This window comes from Ambystoma mexicanum, chromosome 2p, assembly GCF_040938575.1.
Source record: "Ambystoma mexicanum isolate Mex_15411 chromosome 2p, UKY_AmexF1_1, whole genome shotgun sequence".
In the NCBI taxonomy this organism is placed as follows: Eukaryota; Metazoa; Chordata; class Amphibia; order Caudata; family Ambystomatidae; genus Ambystoma; species Ambystoma mexicanum.
The window spans coordinates 1,141,266,186-1,141,283,380 of NC_090923.1; the positions used below are offsets into that span (position 1 = coordinate 1,141,266,186).

Consider the following 17,195-nt stretch of genomic DNA (forward strand, 5'->3'; position numbering starts at 1 on the left):
AACGTTTGATCGAACGGTCCTTTAGAGTTTTCGGCTTAAACCGACTACACGCGCTGCAGTTCGCCTCGGGGTGGTCCCTCGGCAAGCAGAGATTACAGGTGGCGTGTCTGTCAACCCAAGGGTATTTGCGGTTGTACTTGGGGCAAAATTGGAAAGGGGTACCCTCCATACGCACCTTGTGGCAGGGGGCTAGTGTGTGTAGGAATATATAAGAAAATGTATGACAATGCATTACTTACCGTAAAAGCACTTCTGATGGTTGTATCTGCTTAGATTCACATGCTGTGCATAGTCCGACATCCAGTGGTCACTGCGGAGTATTGCATTTTGTTTTTCGTAGTCGAAAAGGGGACGTCGACAAGGCGTGTCTGTAATACTATCCCTATAGTGACGTGCGGTGTACCCACAATCCCTCCCGCGTCGAGGTCCCTCTGTTTGTATTTTTTCTGCCCTGAGGGAGCCTTCTAGATGTGAGTGAGTACAGAAAAGAGAGATATAAAAAGATGTCTATGTTTCTTCCATCCGAGCGGGGAGGAAGGGTGGGCCCATGTGAATCTAAGCAGATACAACCATCAGAAATGCTTTTACGGTAAGTAATGCATTGTCTTCTGATGTTTGTTAATCTGCTTAGAATCACATGCTGTGCATAGACTAGCGAGCAGTACCCAGAGTTGGAGGTGGGTTGTGAGAAGGAACAGTAGAGAAAAGATGTCTTAATACTGCTTGTCCCACCTGGGAATCAGATCTAGAGTGGGCATCTAGACAGTAGTGTTTTGTAAAGGTGTGTACAGAACTCCAGGTTGCCGCTTTGCAAATGGACTCAAGGGGAACATTTGCAATGAATGCTATGGATGCCCCAGTGCCTCGAGTAGAGTGTGCTCTTGGCTTGAAGGGTAGTTCTCTCTTAGCAAGAGTGTAACAGAGAGTGATGCATTGAACAATCAATCTAGATATAGTGGACTTTGAGACTGCATCTCCTTCTCTTCCTGCTGCCACCGAGACAAAGAACTGATTAGTCTTTCTCAGTGGTCTAGTTCTTTCCATATAAAACATGACAGTTCTGCGCACATCAAGTGTATGCAGGCTTTTTTCTCCCAAATTTGAAGGGTTTTGAAAGAACGTTGGTAGTTCTATAGACTGGTTGACATGGAATTTCGAGATGAACTTCAGTGCAAACCTTGGGTGTGTGCGTAGAACCACCTTATCTTTGTGAACCGTTACAAAGGGGTCTAGAACAGAAAGAGCCTGTAGTTCACTTACTCTCCTAATGGAGGTGATAGCTATTAGGAAGGCGGTTTTAAGAGTGAGGTCTTTAAGAGTTGCCTTGTGCATGGGTTCAAATGGTGAGCCCATGAGCCTGGTAAGTACCACATTTAGGTCCCAGCCGGGAGCTGGGTTTGCTATCGGAGGGTGTATTCTCTTTACCCCCTCCATAAAGGCTTTAATAACTGGGACTTTCCACCATGACACTTTAAGTTGGGAAGTGGTGTATGCAGAAAGTGCCGCTAGGTGGACTTTAATAGAATTTAATTCTAGACCTGAGTCCAGTAAATGGGTCAGGTACAGAACAATTTGTGTGGGAGAGCAGTCAACAGGGTTGATGTTTCTTCCTCTACACCAGATGACAAATCTCTTCCATTTGCTAGAATAACAGTGACGAGTGTTAGGCTTTCTAGCCTCCCTGAGGATGTCCATGCATCTCTGCGGGAGTTGTAAATGTCCAAATTCTATGATCTCAGGAGCCAGGCTGCTAAGTTCATGGTCTGAGGGCATGGATGCAGTGTCCCGCCCTTGTCCTGTGACAGCATGTTGTACGGGCAGGGAAGTTTCACTGGAGGAGATAGAGACATCTCCATCAGGTGAGCGAACCATGGCTGCCGGGCCCACATAGGGGCCACTAGTATCATGGTAACTTGTTCCTGGTGCATCTTGTGCACAATCTTGTTGAGAAGGGGAGTCGGGGGGGAAAAGCGTAAACAAATTTCCCTGACCATGGAATCGACAGACCGTTCCCCTTGGATTGGTTCTCGGGGTACCTGGAGGCGTAATCTAGGCATTGTGAGTTCTCCAGGGTTGCGAACAGGTCTATTTCTGGGAATCCCCATTGTGTGAAAACGTCGAAGACGATGTCTTCGTGTAAACGCCATTCGCACTCTGAGGGCAGAGGGAAGTCTCTGCTTAGTTCGTCTGCTAGCAGATTGAGTTCCCCTGGTACATGTTGTGACAGTAGGAGCATGTTGTGTTTGAGAGCCCACTTCCAGATGTTCTGGGACAGTTTGGACAGTCCTGGAGAGTGAGTGCCCCCTTGTTTGTTGAGGTAGTACATGGCTGTGGTGCTGTCTGTGAAGACCATCACTGTCTTCCCTTGTAGGTCTATCCGGAAGGCTTTCAGTGCCTTGAACACAGCTAGTAGCTCCAGTAAGTTTATGTGCTTGGAAGCTATGGTCGGAGTCCAAACTCCGTGAGCAGTCTGATGGGATAGGTGAGCCCCCATCCTGTGAGGGATGCGTCTGTGGTTAGAGTGGCTTCCACTGCGGAGGTGGCGAATGGTTTCCCTATTACCAGGTTTTCCTTCGACCACCACCGTAGCGAGAGAACCAAGGCCTGCGAGACCACCACTAGATCGTCCCATTGTCCGCTGGCCTGACACCACTGGCTGTTGAGCCACTCTTGCATTGGGCGCATGCGCAGGCACGCGTGGGGTACCAAATAAATACATGATGCCATCATTCCTAGCAACCGCATTCCTTTGAGTACCGTCACCTCTCGACCTGCTACATATTGAGGGATCTGAAATGTTTTGGACCCTCTCGTTGGAGGGGAAGACGAGGCCGTCCTTTGTTCGAATTAGAGCCCCTAGGAATTGTTTGACTTGGCTGGGGTCTAGGCTGGACTTCTTCTCGTTGATGGAGAAGCCCAGTTGGAACAAAAGGTCTACAGTCTTTTGGGTATTTGAGAAGCATGTTTCGTAAGAATCCCCTGTTATGAGCCAATCGTCGAGGTAAGGGTATACTGGGATGGACAACCTGCGCAGGTGGGCCGCTGCCACTGCCAGTACTTTCGTGAATACCCTCGGTGCCGATGCTATTGCGAAGGGTAGCACTCTGAACTGGTAGTGTTTGCCCTCTATCATGAACCTGAGGTATTTTCTGTGCGCTGGCAACATTAAAATATGAAAGTATGCATCTTTCATGTCCAGTGTTGTCATGTAATCCCCTTGTGATAGCAGGGGGATCACTTCCTGTAAGGTCACCATACGAAACTTTTGAGGTTTGACAAATTTCTTCGCTGGGCGCAGATCTAATACAGGGCGCATGGTTAAGGCACGACCTCTATAGCCCCTTTTTCCAGTAGTTGGTCCACTTCTTGTAGAAGGATGGCGAGGTGTTCTGGTGTCATGAGTCGTCCCCTTGGGGGTCTGTACGTTGGGGAGCTGTTGAATTCTATACAGTAGCCGCGGGCTATGGTTGATAGTACCCAGTGGTCTGAAGTTATTCCCTCCCATGCTGGAAGAAAGGATGTTAATCCGGCCCCCGACCGGTGATGCATGGGAGGGGACCTGAATCTTCGAGTCATTTGGTGTTGGTGGCCTGGGAACCTTGAGGGATAGAACCCCGACCTCTCCCTTTGCCACGGCGTTGTCCTCTCTGGTTGTATTGGCCACTGGTGCCTTGCTTAGAGGACCAGTTGTTTGCAGAGTATTGCTGCTGCTGGCGTTGGCCTCGAAAAAAGCGCCTATTGCCATAGCCACGTTTGTTAGGAGGCCTAGAAATCTGGTCTAGGGTTTTAATGGTGTCAAACTCTTTCTTTGCCGTTTCTAGTGCCTCATCAACTGCCTTTCCAAAGAGGTTGGCATATTCTATAGGCTTGTTGATTAGAGCTGCTTGTGTTTCAGGTTTAAACACACGAATTACGCAGCCAGGCATGGTGTTTGAGGAGTATTCCTTGGACTAGGGAACGGCCAGCCGTTTCTGCAGCATCCAGAGTGTTTTTCACGATGCTTTGGTTGACTAGGGTTCCTTCAGTAATAGTGGCCAGAAGGCGAGTACGTAGGGGTTCTGGTACCTCCTCAGCGTCCTTACGTAGCTTGCTCCATTGTGCGTCTGCGTAGCTTGCTAGCAAGGAATTGTTGTTTGCAATTCTTGTGGAAAAAGCAGCGGAGGCTGTGATCCTGTTCCCCAGGGCATACCATTTTTTGCCCTCCTTATCTGGTGGTGCTTCGCTGGTAGACAGCGGGACCCCTGCTCTTTTCCTTGTATTTGTCACCACTAGGGAGTCTGGTACAGAGTGGCCCCTGACGTACAACGGGTCTGAAGGGGAGGGACTGAATAGTTTTTCTATCCTCGGTTTGACCCCTCTGACCAACGCGGGTATAGATAGTGAAGGGATAATTCATCTCCTTACTGAGGTGAGGAGGGGAATGGTTTGGCTGACAGGGGGTTTCTCCTTGATTACCTTCTTCACAAAGTCAATGTCAGGAAAAATCTCCCCAGTGTCTATTTCGAAATGCGGTGCTGCCTTGCGTAGTAGTGCATTAAATGTAGGTTGATCGTCTATAGGTGACGTGTTCCTATTAGGTGAGTCCTCGGGAGGGGACAGGTTTAGTACATCAGGGTCCGAAAACGCTGATGGGGACTGCCAGGGCTGTGAAGCACCTTCCTCTGGGTCTTCTCCGAAGCCCCCCCCACCTATATCTGGATTTTCTTCAAAACCCTCTTCCTCTAGGTTTTGTTCCTCTTCGTTGCCTAAAAATTCGTCCTCCTTCTGAAAGTGGGGGTCCTCTTCAGTGAGGTCAAATCAATTTACATCCACTTGGGAGGGATTAAACAGCCTAGGGAATTTAGCCCTGGGGTCCATCGGAGGTCCCTCTCTTGCCCTCTTGGGTGGTGGTAGGTTTTGAGTCTCCATAAACCTCTCCATCTTCTCCATTCAGAACTGGAGTCTCTCCAGGGTCTCATGAGGTACCTCTGAGCGGTCTGGGGGGGTAGTGGGGGGGGGGAAGGGTCTTTGGCCTGAAAATGCTTTGACCTCTCCCATAACGTCAAAGAAAGGTCTCCGTCACCGTCTGAAAAGCCTTCTGGTAGGCTAGGAGTCCCTTTAGATGAAGGGGGCAGTTCCTGCCTTCCTTCAGGCCTTTTCGGCGTTTCTCTAGCCTTCTGAGCGGTATTCAGCGTATCTTTCACCGTCCGCTTCTGGCTATCGGCGGAAACGATCCTCGCCAGGCTCTCGATGACTAATCTGTCTGTGGAGGGCTCTGGTATTGACGTTACGGGCGTCGCGCGTTCTACGGCGACGGGTGCTCTCTGACGGAGCACTTCGTCTGGCGGTTTGGGGGTAGCGCCCTTATCTGGGGGAAGCCCAGTCGCTGGTCGCGTCTGCGGTTGCGAGGGGGGCTTAAGACTCTTACCGTCAGAGGAGGACGCCGGTGGAACCTGCGTCTCCGTTGGCGCTGATGGTTTCTTCGTCTTCGACGAAGAAGAGCTGTGGGTTATGTGTTTATGGGAGTGTTTTTTGTGTGCATCAGTGTCGCTGGGGTGTTCATCCCCATAAGCAGGGCGTGAGCCGAATTTGTCGGGGCCGGGGACAGACGAGGAGCACGAGCGCTCCTTAGAGAGGTCTACGACTTCCGAAGCGGATGTCGGGTTATCACATTCCTCGTCACTTTCTGCGGGTGAGGAATTGGACCTCGACATGGCATAGGCCGTCCACCTTTTGACCTTGTGGTCCTTTAAAGTCTTAGGCTTAAGAAGCTGACAAGCCGCGCAGCCGTCTTCCTTGTGGTCGAGGGGCAAGCAACGGTTACACCGTTTGTGCTTGTCTTTCCAGGTAAACTTGCCCTTGCAACGCGGGCAAAACCTAAAGGGTGTCCTCTCCATAGCTGAGGAAATATTTCACTGTGATAACAACCCCGAGGGAAAGGGAGGGGAAAAGGAAAGGCATTCTCAGAGAGAAACAAGAAATGTCCCACGACCCCACTCTCCCTACTGTCTTATGGCTGGCGACGTGTTCAGCGGATCTCCTCCGTCTCGTCCCCGCCGTCGAAGTTCTTACTCGGCGGAGAAGGGCTTCGCAGCTATGTCGAGGGAGGGATCTTATGTAATATTTATTAATAAATAATGACCAAAGGTCGAGTAAATGAATTTGCAATGTCTCTCGAGGAGCTCCGCGTAAAGGCGACCAATATCTGGGCGTAAAAAAACAATCTGAGGGACCTCGACGCGTGAGGGATTGTGGGTACACCGCACGTCACTATAGGGATAGTGTTACAGACACGCCTTGTCGACGTCCCATTTTCGACTACGAAAAACAAAATGCAATACTCCGCAGTGACCACTGGATGTCGGACTATGCACAGCATGTGATTCTAAGCAGATTAACAAACATCAGAAATATATCTATAAGGGTGTAGAGTATGTACCACACCCCACTCTCCCTACTTGCAGGGCTGAGGCCAGAGGCCTTCCAAGGCCCGGGCCGAGGCCAAAGGCCTTCCGAGGACCAAAGTCCGTCGTGCAGCTCTCGACGGTTCTTTTCTTCTCCGGGCCGGCGTCGAGCGTCGAACTTCAGTGACTCAACGTTGGGATGGAGAAAATGGGGGAATATTATGATGTTTAGCAAAATTATGGCTAAACTCTGCGGGATGCTTCCGACCAGTATGGCGGAAAAAAACAATCTGAGGGTCCTACACGCGTGAGGGATCATGGGTACAGTGGACGTCACACTAGGGATAGTATTACTGGCACGCCCTGTGTCGACGCCCATTTTCGAGTTTCGAAAAACAAACTGTAATACTCTGCAACTTCCACTAGATGTCGGCCTATGCACAGCATGTGATCTAAGCACATTCCACAAGCCTCAGAAATATATATATACATATATATACATATATTCATTCACCTCTTCGCCAAAGCTGAACCGCAAGATGCCAAAGTAGGCGTATAACCAAGCTTGCACATGCTTGACTGCAATTAACATGGAAAAGCCATAAGGTCAAACATGGAGGATATAGGCCCATTGAAATGAATGAGGAAGGGAGACAAGCTTCGAGTACATGGAAGGGCAGACATGATCGCTGCAGCCAGAGGCAAGCATAAACGATGCACCCAGCCAAGGACGAGCAGAGACAGAAAGTTCCTGGTTACAAAGACGATAAGCCACCTGCGAGAAATTCAGACTAAAATCCTCATAACTACAGGCAAGAGAGCTCCATTTTGTGGTCTCAACACACGTGAGCCAGCGGAACAGGACAATACCCATTCAATCAAGGTGGATGGAGAGAAGCTGTTCCCACCAAATCAGAAGTGGAAAGATACAAGTGTTGCTCACAAACTACCAACTGAATGCACTCTCCCAGGCTTAAGCGATCAGAGGTGGCAACATTAGAGAACACACAGCCCCTCCATGTTCATTCTCATTACCTTGAGAAGGTACACTCAGCCTGGAAAACGTCCAGGGTCCGAGGGCTGAGAGGACCCACTTTACCCAATCCAGAGTCACCTTTCACGTGAAGATATAATATGTTGCAGGAGCCAATGGTCTCCCTGCCACCCTGCAACATTGCAGATTGAAACATGCAGAGGTGGTCCCAGTAGGAGCCTCCAGATATGGTTATCCAATAGTAGAACTAACCCCTATAGAACATAAACCTAGTTCGCCTAAACTGACCAATGTGAATGCCTGATAGGTTTCGGGGACGGAGCTTGGTTTTGTGACATCACACCTGGATAAAATCGGGTGACATGCTCAGACCTGGATAAAACAGAGTGAAAAACGCTCAGAAGACGAGAGCCCTGGAGAATTCATGTTTTCCTAGTGTGATCCCTGTCGTTTTGTTACATAATAAAGACAGTTAACTTTGCCCCTTGGCTGAGTCTTCAGTTCGTGGGCCATGGAGTATTTGATGGGCCAGAGTGTCTCTCTGCTGGTAATTGGGGTAACTGCTATAGAGCCCCACCGCTACAACAAGTTATATTGTATGCCTCTTTACTTCCGGGTTCAGTGGATGGTCACATGATCTTGCAATCATTTTTGGTTGGGTAGTTAGGCAGGAGCTCTGCTAAATCAGCATGTGCCATGAACCCTCTCAATGGAAATGCAAGTCAGTAACATAACTGTGGACACTGCAGACACATAGAAGCACTTCATTCAAAGCCCCCGCCTCTCACACATCCGACCAAAAACTATGATCATGCTCGCATGTGGATGTAATAGTGTCAATTTACATAACACACAGAACACAAAACTAGATTGCCAGAGGGAGGGATGAAGGGGTTAGGGATGTGAGCTGGAAAGAGGAACAGACAAAGAAAGGAGGACAGAAAAGAAGGAAAGAAAACAAAAATAAAAAAATAATTTGACAAATTAGAATGAAAAAGTAAAAAATAATAAGAAAAGATAGCAAGAAGTTCAAAATATCAGTGTCAAACAGCAACATATATGTTCTAGTTTGTAAATGTCTATTGAACTGAACTTCGAGTGAATATTGCGTTTCCTACAGTTAAGTCTATTATTGAAACACTGACAGCAACCATGCAATAATCCTGTGGCCCTAATATTTGCTTTGAAAACAAAATAACTTACTTGTTATGATTAATCCCTTAAATGTTCAATGTGCTTATTTACGTCCTAAATTCTCTAGGAATTAATTGAAGCTGTGCATGAAAAATAGCTTCCCCTGCAGCAGGAGGATTCATTTCTGGCACTAATTAAAATAATATTACAAATGTGTGGATGTTCTACAAAGGGCCACTGGTGATTATTTTAATGTTTAAAACGTACAATGCATGAGATAGGAGCCCATCACCTAGAAAACACAGACCCTCCACTTCCCATCCTACCTGAAACTCTGATCAGTTCCCCACTGTCTCTTCCCCTGGTGTGTGTAGATCTCTTGCTTACCAATTGCCCGACCATGGCCTCACCTCTAAGCGGCCCACTACCTTTATCTCTGCTTCCCTCACTGTGTTCTTACCTCCATGACTGTAAAGTGCTCTGTTGCTTCCTATAGTTAGGTCGGCACGCACAAATGCCCTGATAATAATGGAGGAAAGGTTTAGGAGGTTAGCAAAATGGATTCACCTCAGCCATCAGGGCCCACACTGTATCACCAAAAGATGGGGCATTATGCAAAATCTCAGCCTCTTTGATGCTCCAATAGACCACATCCGATGAGTCCCATATTTAAGAAGACAAGAGCTGCCGGAAGATCTTTAGAAGTAATACACCCTAAGCCGCAGAATGATCATCCACATCAACTGAAACAGGCCTATGGCCAAGGTGGTTTTAAGGCACATCTTATACATTGTACATTGTTTCCATGGATGCCAGGATACTGCTCACATGGCGAACATTTGCACACAATAAACACGTACCATAAGACATGAAATTAAACGATTTTAGTAAAGAGTCATAGCAGCTTTATTCTCATTGCCTATTCTAGCTGATGCCCTGTCAACTGAAACGTGATAGCCTAATCAAACTACCATTGTCAGTCAAAACGTAATGGTACAAGCCCTCCGAAGGAGTTTCTGGATCTGCATTGCTTACACTCAATATGCAACTAGGTTATGTTTCTCATCCATTATACTGTACCAATCACTGCCAACATGGTTTTACAGCACCAAGTATTGTGCCACCCCCTATACAGACCTTACACTATGGAGGAGTTGGGAAAAGGAATGAGGACGGTGAAAGTAGGTGCAGTTATTATGAAATAAAAAAGAAGGGGAAAGAAGGAGGGGCATGTTTTGGGATAGATTGAGCACATGTAGATTCAGCTACCTATATGTGCTTTTTCCCCCACCCACCTTTCCTTCTGCTCAGTACCTCTTAATGCCATTTTCTGACGCTACTTAAAAAACTAGCGCAACATGGTAGCAAATGTGCTTCCTTAAGTGTCTAGCCATAAGCAAATGTCTGAGTTCATAGGCTCTCCGAGAGTCCTTCCCGCCCACTTCGAGGTCTCACCAGTACAGTGTGGCTGGGTCAGTGCCCCGCCTCAGCTCCACCAGCTTTTCTTTGGTCTGGGTATCGAAGAGCCGGATAAGAGTACCCTTTTTCGAGGCAGATGCCACAACTGTGCCCTGCTGATTAAGGGCGATACAAGCGATCTCCGTCTGGTGTGCGTTTATGGTGAATGGAGCAGACGAGGTGCCAGGCTTTGTGTTGGACAGGTCCTGCCGGAAGAGATAACATTCCATGAGGTAAGAATACATAGGAACCTGAAGGGTAGTGTTCTGGTTTTATATGGCATGTTACAGTGTAGCAGGATATTATGAGTCAGAGACAAAATACAATCATACACATACTGCAGTCAGGCATTTTGCTGTGCTTAGTTGCATAGTTACAGTCTGTCCAATGAGAAGCATCACAAGCATGTGATTTGTGATTTTATGTACGAATGGAAGAATAACATTAATCTTGTGAAATTAGGGGAGGCGATGTTCTTTTTAATTTTAAGAAATACATCTAAGGATATTGTGTACAACACGCGTTGGGATAAAAGCCAGGAGCCTTGGTGATTTCCGTACAGAAGTAAGACTGATCTACTAAACAGCACTGTGAAGGTACAGTAGCAGCTATCATTAAGATAGCTCCAGGCTCAAGGTAAAGGTGAGTCAGCTGGAACAAAGATGCCCTTCAGAGGAAGATCTGCTGAAGGAAGTGCACCTTCTGTTTCATCACTGCTTCAGGGGGAGTTTCCTGTGGAGAATCCAAAAGGAATTCTTATGGTTTTAATATGTCACTAAAAACAGGTTGTGATTTTTTTTTGTCATTCAAAGGTTTTATTATTAGAAGAATTGAAAAGGCATATTTGCATGACAGTTCTGTGAAGTACAAATATATGGGAACAGTAATAATCCAAATGATATAAGTATCACATGAAAAAGGTGAACAAAGATGAAAAAAGAACACACAAAATAAGAAGATTTGATTGACCTAATACAATTCCCATCTTGCAGTGTGGCAAGACTAAAACATGTACACATTAGATTCTGAAAACTAGTAAATGCAGAACTAAATCAGTCCATAGCAAATGGGAGAAGTTAAGCAAGAGGCCATTATAGGGAGTCATATCTACTTGAGCAAGATGAATTATGGAACTCTGAGGGTTATCCTGATGACCCTAACCTAGGGTCTAGCTGTACATGTCGAAGACAGTGCGCCAGGTGTCCCTAATCAAATGCAGCTCTGCTGTGTATTTGAAGATATTCTGTTCCTGCATCGAGAGTCAGCAGTTCATTGATACAAAAATTCACATTCACAGGTAAAATTAAAAAAAATGCCAGCATTTCATTGCTGAAAAACATGGTTTCCCTTCATTTGGGTAACTTTTGGAAACCTTTGTCACCTCCAAATATGAGGATAAACTGTTTCATCAGAATTTAGGTGAACTCTCTCACCAATTTATTCCCAAGGTGTGACTATATCCAAAGCCCACAGTTCCCCTGATATTTAGACCTTTCTAGCAAGCATCTGGGTTGATCAGATAGCTCCAGTGCATCTGCACAGGTGACCAACTGATTATATTCAGTAACCTGATCTGGAAGGCTTGTTAACTCCAGTCACGTGTGGTGAGACTGACATTGTTATAGCATTTCATCCAGGTTTCTTGCTCCAAGTGCTCCCCAAAGTCCTGAGACCTGGCCAGTGACCAATCTAGTAGCCCAGGATTACTTATTTCAAGCTATCTGTGGATATAGAACTCTGGAGGGGGCACTACAAGGCCTGTTGAATGCGAAACTAGGTCCCCAGACATCTGGAGACAAAGGACCTCCCAGGCCCCCTTGCTGGGGATCCCCTTAGCTGTTTGCATTTAGAGTATGTGCAGTCTTCTAGGTTGTACAAAAGCAAAGTTGTCTGTGGTGTATCTTGAGCCCATCTTCGATCATGTTAGTCATATAGCAGATTTCAGCAAGGCACGAAATAGGCAAAATATTCCCTTATCATTGATCTTTATTGAGGGATGTATCCAATCAGATTCATGTGCGTAGGCATAGGTAGTGGTCACCTCCGAAAGTTTGTGACATGAGACCCAAAAATCCTGCCCAAACTTGCAGCAGACTTTTCTCTTTCTTCTTCGACTCAGTTGTGGGCACCAGCACTTATGCCTCCAGGTATGAGGTCTATCTGTATAACAGATTGTAGTACACTCTGGGAACAGTATTCATCCTAATGCCGTTCAGTTTGCTGCAGAGGGAGGGCTTGAGAAGCAACCATCTTTCTAGATCCGAGTCAATGTTAGGCTTTAATGACGTGAACTAGCGTTGCATCATCCCTGAAGCCTTCTATGATATCTAGATGCTCAGATAGGAGGTAAAAAGCAGCAACTTTTCAGACTTACTCCAATTTATCCTGTAGCCAGGGATTTTTTCTAAAGAATTAAATACGCTCCATCAGTAATTGCATACTCACCTGGGCTACTTGCTTCACCACCAGGTCATCTGTGCATAACCAGAGTTTAGGATTTGCTCTTCCAAAATGTAATCCTTGGGTGTTCTCTTCATTCCTCAGTACGATAGCATGCAGCTCCACTACAATGCTGAATAACAAGGGTGAGAGTGTGCCCCCATCCGGAGTCCTTCTGTTATTTGGCCGGAATAAAGGAGTCTTATCCATTTCAGAAATGTCGGGATGAATCCCATCATCTTCATGTTCATGACCATGTAGCCCCACTCGATCCATTCAAATGCTTTCTATCTAAAGGCATTGCATGTCTACCTTTCTTTGGGCATATTGTTGTTTGGCCTTCTTCCTGCATTGCCAGGCCAGGAAATCCCAAATAAGGCCATGCACTTGCTGCTTTCGTGGGCTACTGATGCCTTTTTGTATGTGTTGGGCCCAGGATCGGGGTGGGACTGCCTGGTCGCATTCCACATCTGTGGTTCCCGAGAGTCTAGGTGTGTGGCATGAGTGAAACCCACAGTTGTCCTTGATTGGACCACTGTTGGCTGTTTAAATGGTGCAGATCCTTACCACTGGTGGGCTTGGACTTACTTCAGGGTAGAATCTTGGATAAGAAGAGGACTCCTGCAGCCATTTCTTTAGATAAGAGTTGGAGCCAAGTATCTGATCAGCTGACTGAAGATACGTTGACAACTCATGAAGAGGCCTAGCACCCCTTCCTGCATTTGGCCCGGTGAAACCCTGCTGGATTACCTTATCTACGAAGTCCCCGAGCGGTGCCTCAACCCTTGGACTGGAGGGACCAGCCAGTCTCACGCGTTCGAGGATCCAGCCGTGCTGAGCCTTTGGAGATGTCCCTGGACCACCCAGTGGACAGACTAGCTCTCCAATGGGCTACCTTGCTAGAACCGTCACTGTTCCGTGTTCATCACCTTCCTGATGAATTTCAGCATACCAGCTTCAAGGGATCCTGCTCTAGAAGGTCTTCTTAAACCGCGACTGGAAGGACGCCTGCCGTCACCTGTGTGTTGTGGCCGTCACTGGAACTCACCTTCCCCAGTCTGGTGACGTGTCTTGAAGAGGTCTGCATCGGCGTCTTCTGCATTTCTTCCTTGCCAAGGGTTGCAGGCTCCTCCTGGAACTGACCAGAAGAATCCTTGCACCCGCAGCTCCTGGGCATCGCTCACTGGAACCAATGGTGGGAAAACCTACCTGCAGCGACCCCCAGTCGACCCATCTAGTCATCTGGGAAAATCAGAGTTAGGAGGGGGTAAGAAATCGCAATACATTCGTCTCCCCGTGTTCTCCTTAGAATAAAATGTGGGTTATTCGATACTATCATTGATCATTGTGTGTAAAAGCAGCTGAAAGATAGGAACATTATTTTACTTACCAGTAACTTTGGTGAATATCTTTTCTGAAACATTTCACTAACACAAGAACTCTTCCTACACTAGAACCCCCTTTTTCTGAGAAAAAGCTTTGTGACTCTTGGGCACAAGGCCCCACTCTTCATAGGGATTGGACTTCTAAAGTTAGGGTATATTTCTTGTGACTTGGTTGCATTCTACTGCATCACTACTTACTTTCCTTTTTGTTGAATAAGTTATTGTATACATGTCTAATTTTATAATTGAGTGTTGTGTAATATTATCACTTGCTCGTTTCATTTCCTAGTGTGTGTTTTGGACCTAGAATCAATATAGTATTTTGTACTTACCTGTCTAAATTGAATTATTGTGCGCACAGTCCACCAGGCCAGATTCTAGAAATCCATCTTAACACTGGTCCAAAGAAAGAACAGTGTGTGTTGTCATGGAGACAGTTAGGTTTAATTCATCCTGTGGTCCCAGTTAATAGTGGTGAAATCCAGACATAGTAATGGCAAAACCTCTCCACAGTTCTCTACTGATTAAAGATTGAAGTCTGAACGTGCATGGTACGTGCCACTCACCACCAGTTGCAGGCTGCCGCACTTGTGACCAGGAAACACCAGGAGTTGCTTCTCCATGCTGGGGCATAGGTCACAGAGTCCTATGTCCAAAAGGAGACAGAGGCATAGGGTCAATCCATACTCACAGTCAATGTGTACATCCAAATACATACAAGGGTGGGGAGGAAGGAAGGATAAGGGGGAGGCCAAGGAGAATGATCTACTGGAGAAGAGAGAAGAGGAGCATGGTGGAGTTGGAGAGAGAAGAGATGATTGACTGATGCGAGAGTGAGTTTTTAGCCTATAACTACACTACCACAAATACAATGGAGAATGATTGCAATAAGACACCTGACGTAAAAGCTGAAGAATCCACTGAGAATGCCATGTACCAAAGCTGAGTAGCAGGACAAATAAACAAGTGCATAACCACACGTCAGTTTACTAATTACAGTAGCCCCATGTTATATGGTTTCTCCAAATCTCGCTCCCATTTATGGATTGCAAGGTTTTAGAAGGTCATTGGTGCTTTGGGCATTCAGATCTGGGAAAGGTTGTCATTACACATCTACCAAATGTCCCCTCTCTTATATATCAGTGACAGGGATTGAGGCAATTATCAAGCAGTAGTGGTGGTGGTCATCTTGAGGCTTTTGTACCGCTCCTGACCCATATGAAATATAGGAGTTCTCCTCTTTTCCTTAACCCCCTTAATGTAAAGTTTGCCTGGCAGGCTGCATGTTTAAGGGTGAAGCAGCAGAATGCAGGGCTGGCTGCTCTGGAAACAAATTTAAGAATGGTTCTGGTCAACCGCCTATTCAGATACATTTTCTTCATCCACAACAGCTTTCTTAAGGTAATGTGGCCACAGTACTGACAATTGGCTTATTTTATTTTTATCCCAATTATACATCTTTAATCTGTTTCTCAACAATGATATTACAGGAAGAGAGAGAAAATACTTTAGATGTGGCCATACATCTCAGTGTCATGAATTCTGAAGCTCCTGAATAGAAAATGCTGTGGGAGATACACGTGTCTGATTCTGCAGCTCCTGAATGGGAAATAGTGAAGACGTGCACCTATGGACACTCAGAAAGCTAATTTATTGGAATACATTACGGGACTCCATACACAGATTCTCCAACAGAGTGATTACCACCCACAGGACACTATGGTCCTCACCACAGCCTTGACGGTATCCCGGCAGTAATTGCGCTGGGATACCACCAACACAAATAGCGTTACCGTAACTCGTTCCGGTGCTATTAGCGCCGGATCCTGAGTTGTGGTAAGGCTGCAATTCCCCATTTTGTTAAGAGTTCATAGAACTACATGGGGTTTTTCGGTGCTATGCCAGCGGTAACAGCGCCTGCAGTAACAGTGCCGGCATTTATAGGGCCAACAAATCCCCAGCTTTCCTCCCAAATTTGGGATTGGGCAGAGCGGTAATGTGGCAGAAATGGCGTTAACGCTGCATTTTTGCCACTCCATCCAACCCGTGATGAGGCCCTAAGAGACAGGTATGCATTCTTCCAATATGGAAAAGACTTACCTCTTGGATATATGTTCCAAAAATAACATGAAAAGTTATCTTTCTAGAACGATACAATTAGATTATTAATACACTGGTGACAAGCACACATTATTTAAGGATATGCCAACCGATTTTTTTAGAAGAGAGTTCCAAGTTTGCATAAAATTCAAGCGGACATTTGAAATGTGAACAGAGTAAAACGTGTAACAGTAGGCGGGTAAGGAATCTATCACCCAGAATATTTGTCAGATATATGGAAAGATGGGATTCAAAGTACATTTAGTTATGAGTCCCATTTATTTGGATTTTTAGAATTTGGTCCATGAAGATGGTCAATTGATCGGAATGCATTGGACATTGATTACTGCCCGTGTTTTTGGAATAAAATATAATTTGTAATGGACTTTGCATCAATGCAGTGAAAGTTTATTCACTCAAGAAGGAATTCGATTATGAACTTTTTTTGCAAAGATCTTTATGTTAAATAGTAAATATGAACTTCGTTATTTGATGTGCTTTTTAATTTCCTTGGTTACACAACCTAGGATCAGTTTATTAGTTACAACCCTTACTTCCCACAGTGTGTTTTTTTTTTTGGGCGACAGGACCACAAATCAGACGTATATCATATAATTCAATTCACCTATTCATTAATTCAGTGATGCTCACTTACCCAGGTTCTTGCTCATGGCTTATGTAAGGGAGAATTCTCAGAAATGTGCCAATTCCTCTCTACTTTAGAGACCCCCAGCACTTTTGCTGGACTCTAGGACTTTTTCATTTTTACCAGGAGAGAGTGAGACCCTTTTTTCCCCACTCTCTCATGTAATTTTCTGTGATTTAAACTGTGTTTCTTCTGGTTGTGGAGTCTGACGAACTCCATAAGCATCATCTTTTACATTGTGTCACACAGCACCTTCAGTGCAGTGGCACAGGGAAGTCTTTCAGATTTCCCAAAGGTTTAAATCCCTTTCTCTCGGATAAGTACTGTTTCCAAGAGCAGTAAAGTCAATTTCACTTCTTACAATAGGGTGCTGGAGGGGTTACTTAGTATCCCCTTTGTCTAGTTTCTCATGTAACATTTTTATGTTACTCTTTCTACGATGAATGGCTGGTGGCAGTGGTTTACTTTTAACTACTATGGTGTGTCTTTACCGTGGGCTGCGTTCGCAGCTGCAGTAAAGCACCCAAGGGTGCAATTTTGTCAAAATGGCCCTGGTCGTCTTTTTCGCTATTTCTTCATTGAAAGGTCCTTCTTGAGATTTAGTCTGCGTGCCAAACCAGGTTTGATCCCTTTGTTCATTTTGTCTTTGGTGGGAT

At 45.9% G+C, this 17,195-nt stretch overlaps 1 protein-coding gene across 2 annotated transcripts in view; it reads right to left on the reverse strand.

The window, feature by feature from the left end:
* WDR45 (WD repeat domain 45) overlaps positions 1 to 17,195 on the reverse strand; it is a 387,946-nt gene that overhangs the window by 122,089 nt on the left and 248,662 nt on the right. For both annotated transcript variants that reach the window (XM_069645221.1, XM_069645222.1), the window contains 2 exons: positions 14,360 to 14,439; positions 9,967 to 10,175 (listed from right to left, as the gene is read on the reverse strand). In XM_069645221.1, the coding sequence (XP_069501322.1) occupies positions 9,967 to 10,175; positions 14,360 to 14,439 (289 nt within the window). The remainder of the gene's footprint in view (positions 1 to 9,966; positions 10,176 to 14,359; positions 14,440 to 17,195) is intronic.